Source organism: Eschrichtius robustus, chromosome 17, assembly GCF_028021215.1.
Source record: "Eschrichtius robustus isolate mEscRob2 chromosome 17, mEscRob2.pri, whole genome shotgun sequence".
In the NCBI taxonomy this organism is placed as follows: Eukaryota; Metazoa; Chordata; class Mammalia; order Artiodactyla; family Eschrichtiidae; genus Eschrichtius; species Eschrichtius robustus.
The window spans coordinates 58,594,897-58,613,951 of NC_090840.1; the positions used below are offsets into that span (position 1 = coordinate 58,594,897).

Here is a 19,055-nt window from a genome sequence, read left to right on the forward strand (position 1 = left end):
GATAACATTTTTAAATGATAAACAGGAATAATATGGGAGATATAAATGCATTAATAATAATTAATGTAAAAGTGGATATTATTTTGAAACAAGAAAGTATGAGCCAGGCATGAGTCTGTGTGTATCACTAAATAGCTGTGATTTCTGGGCTTGACAGATAGTCCATGCTGGCCAGGCATTCCGGTTGGGGCGATATCCAATACATTGGCACCTGCTTGGAGATTTACAGTTCAAATCTTATGTAAGAGGCTGTGCAATTCACCAGACCTACAACAGAGCTGTTACTATCCATAACACACATCACCTTCTGGTTGAGAGGAATATTATATATGATATCAGGGGGGGAGCATTTTTTATAGAAGATGGTATTGAACATGGCAATATCCTGCAATATAACTTGGCAGTATTTGTACAGCAAAGTACTAGTCTTCTGAATGACGACGTGACTCCAGCTGCATTTTGGGTAACCAATCCAAACAACACCATACGACACAATGCAGCTGCTGGTGGCACTCACTTTGGCTTTTGGTACCGAATGAACAACCACCCTGATGGGCCATCCTATGACCAAAACATTTGCCAAAAAAGAGTTCCTCTTGGAGAATTCTTTAATAACACTGTTCATTCTCAAGGTTGGTTTGGATTGTGGATATTTGAAGAATATTTCCCCATGCAGACAGGATCTTGTAGTTCTACAGTGCCAGAGCCTGCAATATTTAATTCACTCACTACTTGGAATTGTCAAAAAGGAGCTGAATGGGTCAACGGAGGAGCACTTCAGTTTCATAACTTCGTGATGGTCAATAATTATGAGGCTGGAATTGAAACGAAGAGGATCCTGGCTCCTTACGTTGGAGGATGGGGTGAAACCATTGGAGCAGTGATTAAAAATGCCAAAATAGTTGGTCATGTTGATGAACTGGGAATGGGGTCTGTATTTTGCACAATGAAAGGCTTGGTTCTCCCATTTAATGAAGGGTTGACTGTATCTTCCGTACACTTCATGAACTTTGACCGTCCCAACTGTGCAGCTTTGGGAGTGACATCCATCACTGGCGTTTGTAATGACAGATGTGGAGGCTGGAGTGCAAAATTCATTGACATCCAATATTCTCACACAACAAACAAGGCTGGCTTTCGATGGGAACATGAAGTGGTACTGATTGATGTTGATGGTTCACTTACAGGTAATGTGATGTTTTAATTTCTGATAAAATACTTTGGAAATATATTTTTTGTTTGTGTTAACACAGAAAGTTGAATTGTCAAAGCAGACTCAGATGAATCACAGATCTTAACTGGTGCCAAACTTTCCAAATGACTTAAGGATATAGGTCAACACTAGGCATAGATGAGATATCCTTTTCTAGCAAAGTCTCAAACTATCAGATGCAGCCTCCAAATATGTCCCTTATCGCCTGCATTTGCACTTTGGTTTTGAATTAACAGCAAATTTTGAACAATATTTATGGAATATTGATCACAAAAGGAAGCCATTTCATTTGAGAATGCCTCCATTTTGTACTCAGTTAATTACACAGAGGAAACTGCTTACATGACTACCCAGATTCTCCAGCCAGTCATACCCAATAAATGTATAAATTCCAGGTTTACTTACATAAGCAACAGACTGGATGTATCCTGCTCGAATACCTTAGAGGGAAGTAATAATTCACAGGCCTGCTGTTAGCCTTTTTCTTTCCAATCTGAATTCTGAATTTGGAATTGAGTCAAAGAATAGGGGAACTCTAGTACAAAATTCAACAGTCTTGTAGGTTAAATCTTTTCTACCATTTTAAGTTCAGAGTAAGTCAAATCCTTTCGTAAATAATCATGGTTTCTAGAATTTAGCATTTTTATAAAATTTTAATGATAATGACTTGGCAAAATAAGATAGGAAGGGTGTCTGTGTGTGTGTGTGCATGATTCTGCGTAATACTTTATGAGAGAGACAATTGACAAGTAAAGCTACAGATACTTATTTTTGAAAGCCTTTGAAAGATGGAAGGTTCATCTCAATATTCAAACAGACTGAATTCTCAACTACAGTTGTTGACTTGTCTCCTGTTCTAATTGTGGCTTTAAGAGGGAGAACATTTAGATGGTTCTAATATTCAGAGCTTTGTGTGACCTTTATTCTTTTACTTAATTCAGCTTAGATTCTTAAGTTCGTTGACAGTCCATTGGTTGAGAGCACAAGCTCTGTGGTCAAACTGCCTGGATTTGCATCCTTCCGTGTGTCCTTGACCGAGTTACTTATCCCACATCCCATCCCCTACTTTGGCTCTCATGGGTGCTTCAGATCCCATGTTTCAGCTGCATCAATGATAAGCTCCCTGACAGAAGAGTCCACTGCAAAGCCTTTGTAGAGGTCCCCTTACCCCATGCCAAAAAAACCCCCCAGGAACCTAGACTTTTAGATTGTATTCGTGGCACTATGGGTTATAGTAAATGTATGTTTTAGACAGTTTGGCTTTTTAGTTTTCTAACATGAAATAGGAAGTCGGCTGTTTGTGTTCATTTCCTAGGTCACAAAGGACACACTGTCATTCCACACAGCTCATTGCTGGACCCTTCTCACTGCAGTCAAGAAGCCGAGTGGAGCATAGGATTCCCTGGGTCTGTCTGTGACGCCTCGGTCAGCTTCCACCGGCTGGCATTCAACAAGCCTTCTCCAGTGTCTCTGCTTGAAAAGGATGTGGTTCTCTCAGACTCCTTCGGTAAGTAGAACACAATCATTTAAACCACTCATTTAAATACGTTTTCCTCAATTTTCATCATCATCTTCTTGAGAACACTGGGAGAAGCATAATATTTATATCAGTCAGAAGCCAGGCAGGAAACAAATATCACACCCCAAAATGGGCTGGTGAGGAGTATTGAATAAACGCATGGACCAGCATGACATTCTGCTGATTAAGGAACCTCCAGCCAATATTATGACAGACAGCAGGAAAGCTGACATAGCTTTAGGATCAAGACAGTAAAAATATACCATTTTTTCTGCCACTGAAAGCAAATTATTTTGATTATCTTTGCTGATTGAAATAGGATGGGGGGAGCATCTGCTGGGTCAATAGCTGCACAGAGACTGTTGATTTACTGATTTGTTTCAGTAAAGCTAATGTACCTGGAACACCAGATGCGCTTGACATCATTGCCTGACTAGATTGCATTAATTTACTGTCATTATTCATGATGCATCTGGCATATGCACCAGCCAGACAAGCAAGTTAAATGGGGATATGGTAATAACCCTGATTCTCACATGTCTCAGATTTTTCACTGTGGCGTTAATATGTGCATTTTCCCCCCTCAAGGATTTAGAATTGCTTTTCTTTTATCTTGGTAACAGAGTGGGGGGGCATGGTTCCTAGAGTGTTCACTCAGTCCTTCCTGCGTGATTTTCCCTCCCTCCATTAGGAATTCTTCCAGTTACTAAGTATATCTATTCTCATCACATCTGACCTGGCCTGCCCTGATTGGCTCAGATCTTTATATCATTCCATCCATCCATTCATCCACTCATCCATCTGTCTATGAATTATTAGTTAAAATATCTATCTACAATTAATCCACTCTCATATCACTGTTCTGATAGACTGCAGATTTTGGAAAATAGGAAAGGCATTGATGAATCAAACATTTGCTATCAGATGATTCTCAAATACAGTTTTCTACATTTTCTGCATAAATCTAAATGATGTAGCTTCTTGATGACAGCGTTCCCAAATTGCCACATTTAATCATATTTACAAGGTAGAAACTTGCAATTTGAAACTAAAATTATGTATCTCAATATAGGCCAAGTGAATTTTGAAAACGTGTAGCATAATTATACCAGCCGTATTATAACTGCTAAAATTATAGCTGGGTCAAATCCATCAGGACATGCTGGGGTTTTGTTATTCCACTCCATGTTATCAGATCCTCTTGGAAGGATATTTCTTGTGAGAATTTCAACTTCTGCCCTTCTTCCAAACAAAGTTCTATGCCTATTCCCACTATACATTTTGGAACTGGAGGAATAACCATAAGATGAGCCAGTGGCCTCAGTGGACCAGGCATGAGACTGAGCAAAGACTCATTCTAGGGCCTGGCCTTCATAAGCTGCCACTCCAGCTGGTAGACCATGGTGGCATTAGGGTGTCTGAGGGTTAGTATCAGTTCAGAGCCAGAAGCTAACAGCTCTTGGAAGGTCTGGATAGTTTCCTCTCCTTAGTATGCAGTAGCCTGATAAATGGCCACAGGTTTCTCCCGCTCTGTGGAGCTGCTTCCAGTCTGTGAATTGGCTTGGATCTAGGAAACAGGTAAGAGGTAGCAAATTTCCACTTGGGTAACTTGAATTAGATTTCTGTCCCCCAAGATCTATATAATTTTTCTGTCTGCATATGCCAAAGGTCACCTTAGTATGCTACCCACTATTCTCCTGGGGGAGCCTCTTTGCATTGCAGTGACAGAGGCTCAAGAGGGCATGTTTCACCCAGCAAGCACTTTTAAGTCTTTGCACTGTCAGTTCTGCTAATAGCCGATGGACCAAAGAAGTCACCCAGTATCCACAGAGCAGGGAAGTCTATTCTGCCCTCAAGGAGGGGAGAGGAGTGGATATTTGCTGAATAATCCAAATTATCATGGTTCTTCTCATACTCTGCAGGTCTTCTTAAACTGTGAGTTTTTAGTGCCTCTGGTCATGGGCTTTTCAGAACTTAATGCTAATTCATAAGCCAAAGAATCTGTTCCTCCTTGATACTGGAATTTGTTTTGCCTTATCCCCAAAGGAAAAGAATGGCAGTTTATTTTGTAATCTTGCTCCTAGCTTCTTCCACCTAACTTTGTAAGGGAAGAGGTTGCAAATTTAACATAAAATTCAATCAGAGATGAAAAGAAGGAGAGAAGGGAAAGGAAAAAATAGAATTAATTCATTAATCACAGATGTTTTTCTTTATATTGTGAGAGATCTTTTCAGATCTTCAACTGAAGTTGTCAGGCATTCTCTCAAATTAAATTTTTTTCCCATAACAGGTAGTTCAGGTTCCAAGTTCGTCATTCACAAAATTTAGGGTATCATGGCCAGTGTTAGAGGTAGGTCTACTTTAGTCTAGTTCCTTAAGGGCTCTGAATCAAAGTTTTCCATTCATACTTGCTAGGCTGATTTTGATTAACACAACCCATATGGGAGAATCTAATAAAGTTCTGGACTTAATATTTGCATACTTTGCAGATCAAGGATTCTGAAGAATTCAGTTCTTAAAAGAATATAAATGGAATTATATTTTAGATCAATGTATTTTAAAAATTGTATTGATATATTTAAGCACTTTTGTCTTAGCGGTCATTATTGTCATCATAGTTCAATTTTATTTTTCCCTAAGGAATAAAGGCTCCATCTCAATTCAGAATTCCAAGTGAGAAAGCATTTTATGTTTCAGTTAAGTGTGATATTGAACAGTGGGGCCTTCAGGTAAACAAAGACATTTAGAACATAAGTAATGAAATACTATACTGACCTCTTTAGAGACTTCCGTAGACTAGAGTAATATTTACCTTTGCACTTGTTCATAAGAGAAGGAATTTTCTAGATGTAGAGATTACTGTGATTTGTTTTATGTTCTATAGGCACAAGCATTGTTCCCTTTCAGAAGAAACGACTGACTCATATGTCTGGATGGATGGCTCTGATTCCAAATGCAAAGCACATTAACTGGTATTTTAAAAGTGTAGATCACATAACCAACATTTCGTATACGTCAACATTCTATGGATTTAAGGTAAACAAAGAGTTGCATAATCCATCTTCTAATAATTTTGATTGCATATCACTCAAAAGCAGCCCACACACTCATCCTTACACCAATTGTGAGGCCCAGAATGCCCTTGCCTCACATATTGACCTGGTAAAGTCCTGCACACTTTTCATGACCCATCCTAAATCTCAGAAGCAAGCCAAAAAAAAACCCCTCCTTTAAGAATCAGAAGCAAGCCATCTTTCTGCCACATTCCTGTAGTACTAAGCTTGTGCCCTGTTATTATTACCATGATAATAACTAACATTTATTCAGTGCTTATGATGTTTTGGGCACCAGTTAAGGGCTTTATTTTTGTATTATGAAATATAGCAAATACAGAAAATAACAGGCCGAGTCCTATATACCCACCACCTAGCTCTGTCTGAATCTAACATTCTGTGACTATGTACTTCAGATTTTTTTTAAGAAATAAACATTTTTAGGTGAAGTGGAAGTCCTCTGTATGGCTTACTCTGAAATCAATCCCCACTCTTCACTGCTAGTGGTCACCAGTATCCTGAATTGGGTGTTTTCATCCCTGTTCACGTTCTTCTACTTGTACTACATATGGGCAGCAAAAAAAACAATACCTAGCACTGTTTCAGATGTTTTGAAACATTATAGAAATTAAATATTCTCTGAATGTATACATATATACGTATGTGTGTATATATAGAGAGAGAGAGAGAAAGAAAGACTTTCATTGCCTTAGTGACAGAGTTAGCGTTATTACCATAGACAGGTGAAATGTTAATAAACAAAATATAAATGCAAGATGAAAACCAAACTAAAACCAAAAGTTAAGTTTTAATATGGGGTTAATTAATTAATGTCATCAAAATTAGTGTATATTATACAGGATATTAGCATATAAAACAAGTCACTTTTTTGCAAACTTTTATAGGAAGAAGACTATGTAATCATATCTCATAACTTCACTCAAAATCCTGATATGTTTAATATCATTGATATGAGGAATGGCTCTTCAAATCCATTGAATTGGAATACTAGCAAGAATGGAGACTGGCACCTTGAAGCAAACACGAGTACTCTATATTACCTGGGTATGTATTCAGTAGGCAAAAGTGATTGTTTTATCTATTGCTTCATCTAAAGGAGGAGAAAAATTGCTTACTGGGCAAATGTGTTATATAGTGCCAATAAATGTTTGTTGAATTAAAGAATGGAGACTAAATTTACCCTGGAAGAGGCTTGACTTGAATTTATAACTTACATTTTATGTTTGGAGGTAGCACCAACACTCATAATTGGCCCCAACATTTATTTCACAAAATTAGAGGAAATGAGTACAATGAACTGTCATATATTTTGTTTCCATTTTTATTATTTAATTATTTTTGGAAAATAAAAATATTTAAGAGTACAGTTTAATCGAGTTCTAAAATATTTTTTTGTCAAGGTATTTTGACTCTGCTTCTTAATCAGACATGTGCATTTTGTCAGAATTTTTTCATACCTATTCCATACATTTGAATTATACCAAGTTACTATCTAAAGAATATTTTCAAATTGCCATATTTTGTTTGCATTCAAGTACTTTGATCATCATGTTAGTTTAAACTGCTTTTACTTCACTTTCAGTGTCAGGAAAAAATGGCCTTCATCAGAGCCAGTCCATTTCTGGGACCCTGGATCCTGATGTGAAGGATGTTGTTATTAATTTCCAAGCTTACTGCTGTGTTCTCCAGGATTGCTTTCCTGTACATCCTCCATCAAGAAAACCAATTCCCAGGAAGCGACCAGCCACATATAAGTATACAGGCCTTTTGTTCGTTAATATACTTCAGTAGGTCTTCACAACATCCTTTCCATATGTCATCCTGGCTGAGATACTGGTGTCCTCCTCCTGCACAGTAGGTCCCAAAGCACTTCCACACTCATTGTTTCACTTGAGCCTTACAACCACCCTGATGACAAAATGGAAAAAAATCTCACAAAAATTATGTGTGAAAGTTACTGGGAATCTCATACTTGCAGAACGTTAGATCTGGATTTTTAGACCAACTCCCTTATTATATAGGTGAGAGAGCTGAAGCCTGAAGACCTTAAGTGAATTACCTGAGATCACAAACTTCCAACAGCACCAGAAACTGTGTCCTCATTGATACAATGCTTTCTTAGCAGGTGGCATCTCTTTCTCTAGAATAACTGTCTTTTTGTGTCTGTGTATGTGAGTGTTTTTATTTTTATTTATTTTTTAAATAAATTTATTTATTTATGTTATTTATTTTTGGCTGCTTTGGGTCTTCGTTGCTGCATGCAGGCTTTCTCTAGTTGCGGCGAGCAGGGGCTACTCTTCTTTGTGGTGTGCGGGCTTCTCACTGCGGTGGCTTCTCTTGTTGTGGAGCACGGGTTCTAGGCGCGTGGGCTCAGTAGTTGTGGCGCACAGGCTCTAGAGTGCAGGCTCAGTAGTTGTGGCGCACGGGCTTAGTTGCTTCACAGCATGTGGGATCTTCCCGGACCAGGGATCGAACCCGGGCCCACTGCATTGGCAGGCGGATTCTTAACCACTGCGCCACCAGGGAAGCCCTATTTTTTATTGAAGTATAGGTGATTTACAGTGTTGTGTTAGTTTCTGGTGTACAGCAAAGTGATTCAGTTATATATATATGCATTTTTCACATTCTTTTCCATTATAGATTACTACAAGATACTGACTGTAGTTCCCTGTGCATACTTGTTTTTCTATTTTATATGTGGTAGCTTGTATGTGACAATCCCAAACTCTTCATTTATCCCTCCCCGCCCCCTTTCCCCTTTGGTAACCGTAAGTTTGTTTTCTATGTCTGCGAGTCTGCTTCTGTTTTTTTGGGTTTTTTTAAATTTTTGGCTGCATTGGGTCTTCATTGCTGCACACAGGCTTTCCCTAGTTGCAGCAAGCGGGGGGCCACTCTTCACTGCCGTGCGCGGGCTTCGCATTGCTGTGGCTTCTCTTGTTGCAGAGCATGGGCTTTAGGTGCGCGGGCCTCAGCAGTTGTGACACACGGGCTCAGTAGCTGTGGCTCGTGGGCTCTAGAGCACAGGCTCAGCAGCTGTGGCACACGGGCCCAGCCACTCCATGGCATGTGGGATCCTCCCAGACCAGGGCTCGAACCTGTGTCTCCTGCACTGGCAAGCGGATTCTCAACCACTGCGCCACCAGGGAAGCCCTGCTTCTGTTTTATAAATAAGTTCATTTGTATCATATTTTAAATAGAATAACAGTCTTGGTCAAGTCTCATAATACAACTTATTTAATTTTATTTCAAATATTCAATTTCCTAAATGTATATTAAGTCTTCTAGTTAAAAATAATTTTTCTGTCTTTGAAACTTATAAAGTCCTTTACCTTTATTTCTCATATGAAACATAACTTTCTACTTTATATTATAGTAATTACCATACATGATGGTACTAGTACACAACAGTACTAGTCTTTAAGACCCTTAAAGGCATGATCCTGATTTGATGTATATTTGTGTCCCTTATGGGCAAATAATAACCATACAAATAACGATGGTGATGATAAAAGTTAACAATTAGTGGGCACGTAAGAGCCCACTACTGTGCATCAAGTACAAATCAATATTATTTATTAAGTGAATTACGATTTTAGAATATACAGATTCTGCGATAACGTTGCACAAAAGACTAATAATTGAATTTGTTTATATATTCATTCAACCATTAAAAAATAGCACCTGCTACGTGCCAGGCACTGTGCTGAGCTCTGAGATTCAGTTGTGAACAACATAGATGTGGTCCCTGCCCCCATAACACTCACATTCTGTCCAAAGAGACAGATGCCAACACAAGCAAACAAACAAAAAAGTAAACAGAAAATAAAGCACATGAGTTTGAGTTGTGATAAAGGTTGTAAAGGGAATGGATAAGGGGCTGGGACAGAAAACAACATGGCAGGGGCCTCCTTTGGGTGGATGGTTAGGAACAGCCTCTCAAAGGAGGGGATATTCTAGCTGAGAGCCAAAGGATGAGGAAGAGCTGGCTGTGTGAAGGTTGGGTTCTAGGCCAAGGGGACAACTTGGGCAGAGGCCCTGATGTGGGAAAGAGTGTGGCATATCCAAGAACTGAGAGGAAGTCTACATGGCTGGACCCTTGTGAGCAGGGGAGAGTGGCCTGGGCATAGCATTGGAAATAAGTGGAAATCAGACCATTCAGGTCATGCAGGCAGTTAGTGTTAAGAAATATGAGAAGCCTTTAAATGTTTCAGCTGATAAGTGACATTACATTTTGAAAAGGCCACTTTTACTACTCTGTGTAACAGAGGGACAGTAGAGAAAGCAGGGAGGCTCATAAAAAGAGTCTAGAGAACTTCAGAAGAAATACAGGCCATAAAGGTTATTGGCCAAAAAGCCCTAGATAGTCTAAGGTAGATAAAATTATTCAATATTTACTTAATATTTATTATGACTCATTAATAGGTTTAGACTGGTATAGACCAGGATGTGATAGAGGTATGTGTTGATACACTACATGTATATGTCATAGGATAGGTGTTTTTCCTCTCACAATATGAGTTCTGCTCACTGGAAATAGCTATAATTGGAATTATTAATGGTATTTTGCAAATAGCTATCAGTGAAGACAAACAGAATCTTGATCCAAAACTGGTACCTCAGGACTAGAATATACAGGTCTAGCTACACAACACACAGATGTTTAGTTTAAGAAGTACTGGGCTTTTTTGATCGTAACAGTGGGCAATTAGAAGAAGAATGTATAACATGTAGTATAGTGCTGCTGGGGATAAGAATGAAAGGCTTGAGAAAAGCTAGATGAACTCAACTGTTGAATCTGCACAATCCTGATGAATTTATTTAGTTAGATGGATACAACCTTTAAATAAACCATTGAGACTGTGTCATGAAAAATGTATTACTGTGAATCTAAATAATCCTAAATGATCATTTAATTGCTAACCTCTTTTAAATCCATGAAGACAAAATTTTTATGACAGGATTTTTGATCAACAAATTTTTTAGTAATACAGCTTAGTAATTCAAATGTGTGATAAAAATATACTTTTAACGAAACAAGCTGTTTTGGTTATTTGTAAAATTCCTGCATTAGTATCATAGAATTTTTAAACATTTTTACTAGGTCAGGAGAGCAACCCCTGTGAACATCTTTAAATGGGAAAATGCAATCAACTTTATAATAACATTCTTTGTAACAATTTGCACTGAGATAGTTTCAAGCAGGCATAGTGATGGAAAGTGGAGACCGTCTCTCTTCCAACTGTGCTTTCCATATTTATTTCAATGTAATGTAACCTTCGCTCTGGTTATAGACCTGCCGTCCTGCCCCCAGCCCAGCGGCTTACCCTCATTGACCCATCCTTGCCTATTCACAGACCATTCTTCCAGCCTTCCCTTCATAGAATCTAGCCAACTATATACCCTCCTGTCCCTTTCCCTATGAAATAGCACCATATGTAAGGGTCTTTAAATGGACAAAGGATGCATTTCTTTTCACTTTTCCACCACGTGAAATCTTATAAGGAAGTTAAGTTATTTACATTTTAGACAAAATTAGGGTATCACAATAAGGATTTAGTAGGAGAAAATGTGATTCGTATTGTGGGTGGAAAGGAAGTTTTCTTCAGTGGAGAAAAAACTGTATATGTAATTGTGTGTGTTGAGTACTTTACTAATAGCGCACATTAGCTTGTGTATTTACTGAAATTACAAACTATCCAATTTGCATTCTGTCATCCCTAAAACATCTAGTATAGTGCTACACTCTAAGGAGATGCTCATTAAATATACAGAGATAAAACTTAATGGAAATACTTCTTTTCTCTTTTCAGCTTATGGTCAAATGATTCTTTTTGGCAGTCATCTCGAGAAAATAATTATACCATACCTCACCCAGGAGCAAATGTTGTTATTCCTGAAGGTAAATGCATAAATGTAAATAAATAAAATGCTGTGTTTATACCACAATAGTTAGCAGTTAGGGTAGATACCTTTATGCAGCACGCCTTGGAGAAAGAGAAAATGTGAAGAGATGGATTCAGTTGTCGTGTCCTGGATGTCAGACGTCGCTTCTGGGTTTTATGTGGATTTAAACCGGAATATTAAGAATAATAGATTTTCTGAGAGAGACAAGAATTAGTCATTGTGTGGAAAAAGGCTCACGAACTTCAAAATTAGGACTCACTGATAGGGCTGTCAGTGTTTTATCTATAGGCTATAGTCTATGGATTATGTTATATTCCTTATATTAAAGTCTTGTTTTATAGGAACATGGATTGTGGCAGACACAGATATTCCACCAATGGAAAGACTCGTTATTTGGGGGGTTCTAGAATTGGAAGATAAGCATAATGTGGGAGCTGCAGAGTCTTCTTATAGAAAAGTTGTTTTGAATGCTACCTACATATCACTGCAGGTAAGAGTGACAGTCTTATAATTTATACCCTTATTAGCCAAATGCTAAAATGTTGGAGATTTACTAAGCAAATTATAAGAAAGCATATGCACCTGATGTGATTAAAACACAACTGGCTCTACCCCATGAAATGCAAGCCTAAGTTCAATATATTTCTGCTCTCCTTTAAATATTAATGACACATTCCTAAAGCAGTAATTATCATGCTACTTTTTAGTGTGAGGTTTGCTCATTTTCAATCCTTTAGAATATTTGTATTATTATTAGGTAAAGCTAAACTCACAGCTTGCTGCAACTAACAGAGAATCCACTGGAGTTCTGAGGAAAAAAATTAAAGGATTTCAAGCCTTTTTTTTTAAGAAAGCAAACAGTATTTCTTAAAATGAATGAATGTAGATGGGATTATGAAAACCAGGAGCAGACTAATAAAAAAATGTCAGTTGTTTGGAATAATCACCTCATTCTCTCATAAACCTCAGATGGTCTTGAACGTGTAGTAGTTTAATCAATTTAATTGTTCTGTCAGTCTTTTATTGGTGTTCATTTAAAAGAATAGCTTAACCAAAAAGCTATTAAGCACCACTAAAAAATAAGTGGGAGCCTTTCTTTCATAAAACTAGGCCTTTAATGCTTTAAAGGTGTGTGGTATTTTGGTTAGATACAGAGCTTAGAGGTAAATTAATGCTACAATTGAATCCTTACCTCACTGTTTAATAGTTTGGTAACAGGTTACGTTATTTGACTTCTTTCAGCATCAGTTTTCTCATCTATGAAATGAGAATAGTAATTCCAATTCATGGGTTTAGTGTAAAGATTAAATGATATAAAATATGTAAAGCCTTGCATGTTATGCCTGGCATAGAATCAGCAAGCATTTAGTAATAGCAATTTTTATTAACAGTGATGGCTCATGAATAACATAGCTTAGATATAAATAGAAGAGTATATTTTATATATGCCACATTATTTTAAAGTACAGTGTGATCTGTTCAAGCACTAGTTTAGGTTTTAGGAGGTCTCAGTTTCAGGTCCAGTTCTGACAGTAAGTAGATGTTGAATTTGACCTTGGAAAAATCATTTAAACTGCCCATGCCAAAGTGGATGGGTTAAATTAAGGTCACTTCTAGTTACAGTACTGTTCTTTGTAAAACAAAAATTCATTCATTTTTACTAGGGGAGGCTGCCAGTCTTCCTAATTCCTTTTTTTTAAACTATTAATTTATTTATTTTATTTATTTTGGTTGTGTTGGGTCTTCGTTTCTGTGCGAGGGCTTTCTCTAGTTGCGGCAAGTGGGGGCCACTCTTCATCGCGGTGCGTGGGCCTCTCACTATCGCGGCCTCTCCCGTTGCGGAGCACAGGCTCCAGACACGCAGGCTCAGTAATTGTGGCTCACGGGCCCAGCCGCTCCGCGGCATGTGGGATCTTCCCAGACCGGGGCACGAACCCGTGTCCCCCGCATTAACAGGCAGACTCTCAACCACTGCGCCACCAGGGAAGCCCCCCTAATTCCTTTTTTATGGGGAAATTTTTCCTGCTCAGTTTTGAAGTATTAACAATTTTCTGCTTCACTGCAGGGAGGTAGATTAATTGGTGGCTGGGAAGATAACCCTTTTAAAGGAGAATTACAGATTGTTCTTAGAGGGAAACGTTCTACTCCAGAGTGGGCTCTTCCAGAAGGACCAAATCAAGGATCAAAGGTCCTAGGTATGTGTTTCCAGATACCAAAAGAGTCATATTAGTTTTGCAAATCTACTTTAGAACATGTAGCACTAAAAGACTTGTTATGAGTTCATGATGTTATTATGGTTTCAGAAGTTTTCACAGACATTGATTTGTAGGAACAGGTTATAAAAGTTGCTGAGATTCTAAAAAATTAAATCATGTCACTTTAAAATAGATACAGATGTGCATATTTCCAAAATGTAATTTATTGCAACACTAATTGCAATCTATTCTAATCTAATCTAATCTAATCTAATCAATCTAATCTAATCTATTGCAACATTAATGAATCACTCCATGTGTATATTATTTCTCTAATCTGGTTTTCTTTGTAATCTTTCTTTTATATAAGCAATAATGTTTTTCATATTTTAGTACTTTTCCCCTAAAAGGTAACTTTGTTATGTATTATTCCTACACAGTATTAAAAATCTGTGGATCGGTTGGCTGTGCTATTGATCTCGGGTGTTGAAGCAGGGTCTTGGTTCCCCGCCAGTGATTGAGGTCGGGTCACAGTGGTGAGAGCACCAAATCCTAGCCACTACACCAGTGGTCAGTGACAAGGCCCTGGCCCTACGGCTTTGCAGAAAAAGAATTCCCACAAAGACTGAAAGTAGTGACACAAGTAAAGTGTTTATTAAGAGAAAAAAAGAGTACAGTACTTTTGGATAGACGCATGGGTGGACTCAGAGAGAGAGTCGTGCCCTCGTGGCAGTTTGAATCACTTTTACGGGGCATTTCTTCCCTGTTTCCTTTGACCAATCATTTTGATTTGCCTGGTTCAGAGTCCGTATTTGGTGTATCTTAGGATTTTCCCATGTGTGCGCGTGCATCTCTTAGCCAAGATGGATTCTACTGAAGAGGCCTATGGGTAGTGAGCATTAGTTGCCATCGCTTAGAATCACTCCCCTTTTGACCTCCAAGGAGCCTTTCTGCTCATGTGTAGTCGGGGAGGTCTCCTGACTTCAATTTTCACTGCAAAGTAAAGGAGCTGTTACAGTGGAGGATTACTGGACTGAATGTCAATATTATGACATAATATGAGTGTGTTTCGTGTATTGTTGCTTTTGTTGTGGTCATCCATTTACAATGCTTGGTGTCAGTCTGTTTATCTCTTGTAAAAATAAAATACAGTGTGTGTGTGAAAAAAAAAAGAAAGACTGGCGAGAATTCAAGGAAACAACACTTATGTATTGCTGATGGTAGTAGGAAAATATTCTGAAAGTATCAAATTTAAAATATACTGACCCAAGTGAAGAAACTTACTCCATAAAAATAAAAGCACCAAAATATAAAGAAAAAAAAAAAGAATGAAGAATATGTGGTCTCTTATCTTCTATCTGGGCAGGGCCCAGCCTCCTCTCTCAATTGTCCTGTTATTCCCACCTCAGAGTATCCGTCCACAAGGAATGAACTCAAACCATTTGTCCTGGGGGCCCTTATGTCTCCTGCCTCGCTATCAGTTATCCAGTCACAACTGTTGCTAAGTTTTAATTTTCCGGTTGCATTTGTGTGGCTGTACATATTCCTATTCGAGCCTAGAAAGCAAAGGACCTGAGAGGGTTTAATTTGGTCCTAATAAATAACTGCTTTTATTAATACCACTGCATATTTATTTAAAAGACACATAAATGTGCTTCAGTTGCTCCGATGTACTATTTCTAAAACAGTGACAATAAAAAAGGGGATTAAAAAGTGGCTTAAAATTGAATTAGCTCTTGCGAGACAGACAAATTCAAATCTTAAAGAAAAATTTCCTGAGGCAGACAAATTCAGTCTTAAAAAATTTTTTTTTGCTTTTATGTGGTTTTTTTTATTTCAAAAATAACATTTCTAGCAACACAGAACAATATCAAGAGAAAACATACATCTTTTACTCTCCCCTTGAGGAAACTAACATCAGCAATTTTTACATGTGTTTTTCGTGCTTTTTATCTATGCCTGTATTCATATTACATAAAATGACTTGTGGTGCCTTATACAAAAATATGGTCAAACTAAATATATTACTGTGCAATTTTCTTGTTAACATATTATGAATATCTTTCCAGATCGATATTTAACATGTAACACTCTTCATTTTTATAGCATATTACACTACAGTATTAGTAATATATTTTAATTTACTCCTTCATTCTTATAATGATATACATTTGGATTAATTCTAGTTTTTCTAATATTTCCAAATATTGTTGTATTAAGCATCCTCATTGATGTATCCTTGTATACTAATTCAATTTATAGGGACCAGATTCCTAAAAGTAGGGCAAAGGGCCAAAGCCTTCTTATATAGCCCTGAGCAGATAACCCCAATTCTTTCCATTCATTCTAAAATGTTCAATCGCTTATTAAAATGTATCTACTAACTGTTTCATTTTATACTAGCACGTAACTCAGTTCTATGCAGTGAATAAATAGGAGTGTGTTTTTCTCCTGCAGGGGTGTTTGGTGAGCTGGATCTTCATGGAATTCCACGTTCGATATATAAAACTAAGCTCTCAGAAACCGCAGAGGCAGGTTCCAAAGTCCTCTCTCTGACGGATGCTGTGGATTGGCAGGTAGAGGAATTACTACGTGGTGGAAAGTGAAAACACGCCATGGGTCAACTTAAGGTTTCTTCTTTATCCCAATGGACATTTGTTTTGTCACATGATTAACCAGAAGAGAAATGTATGTTTTGCAATTAGCTTGCACTCAAAAAGCTGACTTGATAGCAGGCATTTAAAAATTGTGGTGTCAAAGGTTCTCCAGAACATATAAAGAACATTATATTAGTTATGAAAGGAAAATATGAAAGTTTGGGGGTAAAAAATACTTATTTACAAATTCTTGCAAAACAGAAAAAAGAATTATTTTAAATATATTTTATTGTTATCTTGGTTATCTCTTTACTTCTAATTTGTGATTTTACATGTTAAGCATTTGGGAAGAAAACAAATCCTGATGCCCAGTGATATTCAAAACATGCCTGAGTTAAATAAGAGATTTTGGTAAAATATGAATGGTGACAATTCCGATCTCTACTACACTCACAGGCTTGCATAGGCCACAGACTCACATGTTTTACAAATACTCTTTTTAATGCTAAAGGGTCAAGGAAATGGATGGATTACTTTTCCGGGCTCTCAGATTTCAGCCAGTTCCTTTCTGCTGAGAATAAGCTATAAGGTCACAGAACAAAGTGAGGCTTAGTATGAGTAAATGAATACAAATCATCAAAACATATGGGGTTGGCTCTCTTAATGTAGTGTAAAATCAGTAAATAGAAGGAGGATTTATTGAGAGTTACTATAAGCTACTTACAATATATTCGTATTTGTGATAGTTGAGGTGTGATTACTTTTTAAAAGGTGATTAAATGATTTAAATATCCCTATTATTTATCCAATTATCATTTATTAGTATTTATCCAGTTAATATTTTCTGCATATTATTTATATAATTAATATTTAGCCTAACGTCAGACATTTTCTAGGCATAGAGGATTCATTTGTGAAGAAATTGGTCAAACTATAGGGGAAATTGCATTGAAGTGGGAGAGGCAGACACTAAATGAACAGATACATGTGTGTTATTTCAGATTATAATCTTTGTGATGAAGGAAATAAAACAGGTATGATAGAGACTGCCATGGTAGAGGGTGGCAGATAACATTAAATAGAGTGGCCAGAGAAAGCCTCTCTCAAGGGTATGACAGGGTTCAGGACATGCTACCCCAAAATATGAATACTTTAAGGGAAGAAATTTCTGCACGTGCAGGAAGGACTTTCTGGCTTTCCCCTGAAGCAGGTCACAAAACCTTCATGTGAGAGTTGCCCTCCTTATACCCAGAGGAAAGAGACATCCTCATCTCTGAAGACAAAGTGACACAGAGAAGAATCTGAATGGCCAACCCTTGCTGTTTCTCCCAGTTTCCTACACTTAGCTCATACCCTATCACAATTTTCCTCTACTCTCCACTCTTCCATAAAAATGCTCAGGTTTAACCATTTCTTCAGGTCTTCATTTCCCGTGTCATGTAAAACTTATATTGAATAAATCTATATGCTTTTCTCTTGTTAATGACTTTTGTTACAGGGGTCCCAGCTGAGAACTTGGAAGGGTAGGGGAAAAAGTTCTTTTTCCTCCCCTGCAAGTACTTTTGAGCAGAGACTTGGTTGACAAAGAGGAGCTTGTCATATATGATATACAGAGATTCTAAGACTTGACCTTGCTCTGTCACTTATCTCTGCCTTTCTTACCTTTCAGGAATATCCAGTGATAGTTAACTGTATAAAAAAAAAAAATCTGGGGGGAATTTTTTAAGTCTTAAGAATATTATCCTGACCAATTTTTAATAAAAATGTGAATATATTTGCTTTGATATATCCAATTTTAAAAATGTATATCACCTATGATTTTATTAAGTGACTGAATTCAACTTAAGGAAATGTTGAGATAATTCAAAATATAGAATTCTTGCTATCAAACAAAAGCATATTTATTTTAGAGACCTAAATGTATGATTTGTTCTCTCTGATAATACCATGGTTGTAACCAATGTAAGTTAAATTAGAATTGTTTAATAGTTATTAAGAAATATAAACCTATTTTTTAAATTGTTCTTGAATTTGGCACTTGAATTTTTCTAAGGAAGGAGAAGAGATTGTGATAACAACCACAAGCTATGATTTCCACCAGACTGAAATTAGAAGTATCGTTAAAATCCTGCATGATCACAAAATTCTTATTCTCAATGATACCCTTTCCTATACTCACTTTGGTAAGTGGCTGTTCTTTAACCAAATAGATATATAATTAAAATGTCTCGAAATATTCACAGTTTAGTGCTCTCCTCTGTAATTACAATCATTTGATAAAACATCTCAGATTTTTAGGGGAGCATTTCACTTAGGTTGGCACTGGTACCCAAAGGATGCTACTGTTTGTGTGTTGGCTGCAAAGAGTCCCTGCTGTGTGTATTAATTCATTCAGCAAATATTCAGCAGTGACCATTACATTCTATGGGATAAGGCTGACACTTCCTGTTTTAGGCAAGCTTCTAGAGATTCGTACGCACACTGAAATTTGAGAACCCTTGATCCAAGAGCATCTTTGTCCTGATTTGTTTCATTGACACATTCCTCAGCGGT

The 19,055-nt window shown here is 37.4% G+C and overlaps 1 protein-coding gene across 1 annotated transcript in view; it reads left to right on the forward strand.

The window, feature by feature from the left end:
- Positions 1 to 19,055, forward strand: part of PKHD1L1 (PKHD1 like 1) — a 154,049-nt gene that overhangs the window by 97,549 nt on the left and 37,445 nt on the right. Inside the window, exons 49-58 of the mRNA XM_068525490.1 lie at positions 158 to 1,187; positions 2,529 to 2,720; positions 5,617 to 5,768; positions 6,691 to 6,850; positions 7,389 to 7,560; positions 11,617 to 11,705; positions 12,052 to 12,200; positions 13,776 to 13,905; positions 16,363 to 16,481; positions 18,556 to 18,685. Coding sequence (XP_068381591.1) covers positions 158 to 1,187; positions 2,529 to 2,720; positions 5,617 to 5,768; positions 6,691 to 6,850; positions 7,389 to 7,560; positions 11,617 to 11,705; positions 12,052 to 12,200; positions 13,776 to 13,905; positions 16,363 to 16,481; positions 18,556 to 18,685 — 2,323 coding nt within the window. The remainder of the gene's footprint in view (positions 1 to 157; positions 1,188 to 2,528; positions 2,721 to 5,616; positions 5,769 to 6,690; positions 6,851 to 7,388; positions 7,561 to 11,616; positions 11,706 to 12,051; positions 12,201 to 13,775; positions 13,906 to 16,362; positions 16,482 to 18,555; positions 18,686 to 19,055) is intronic.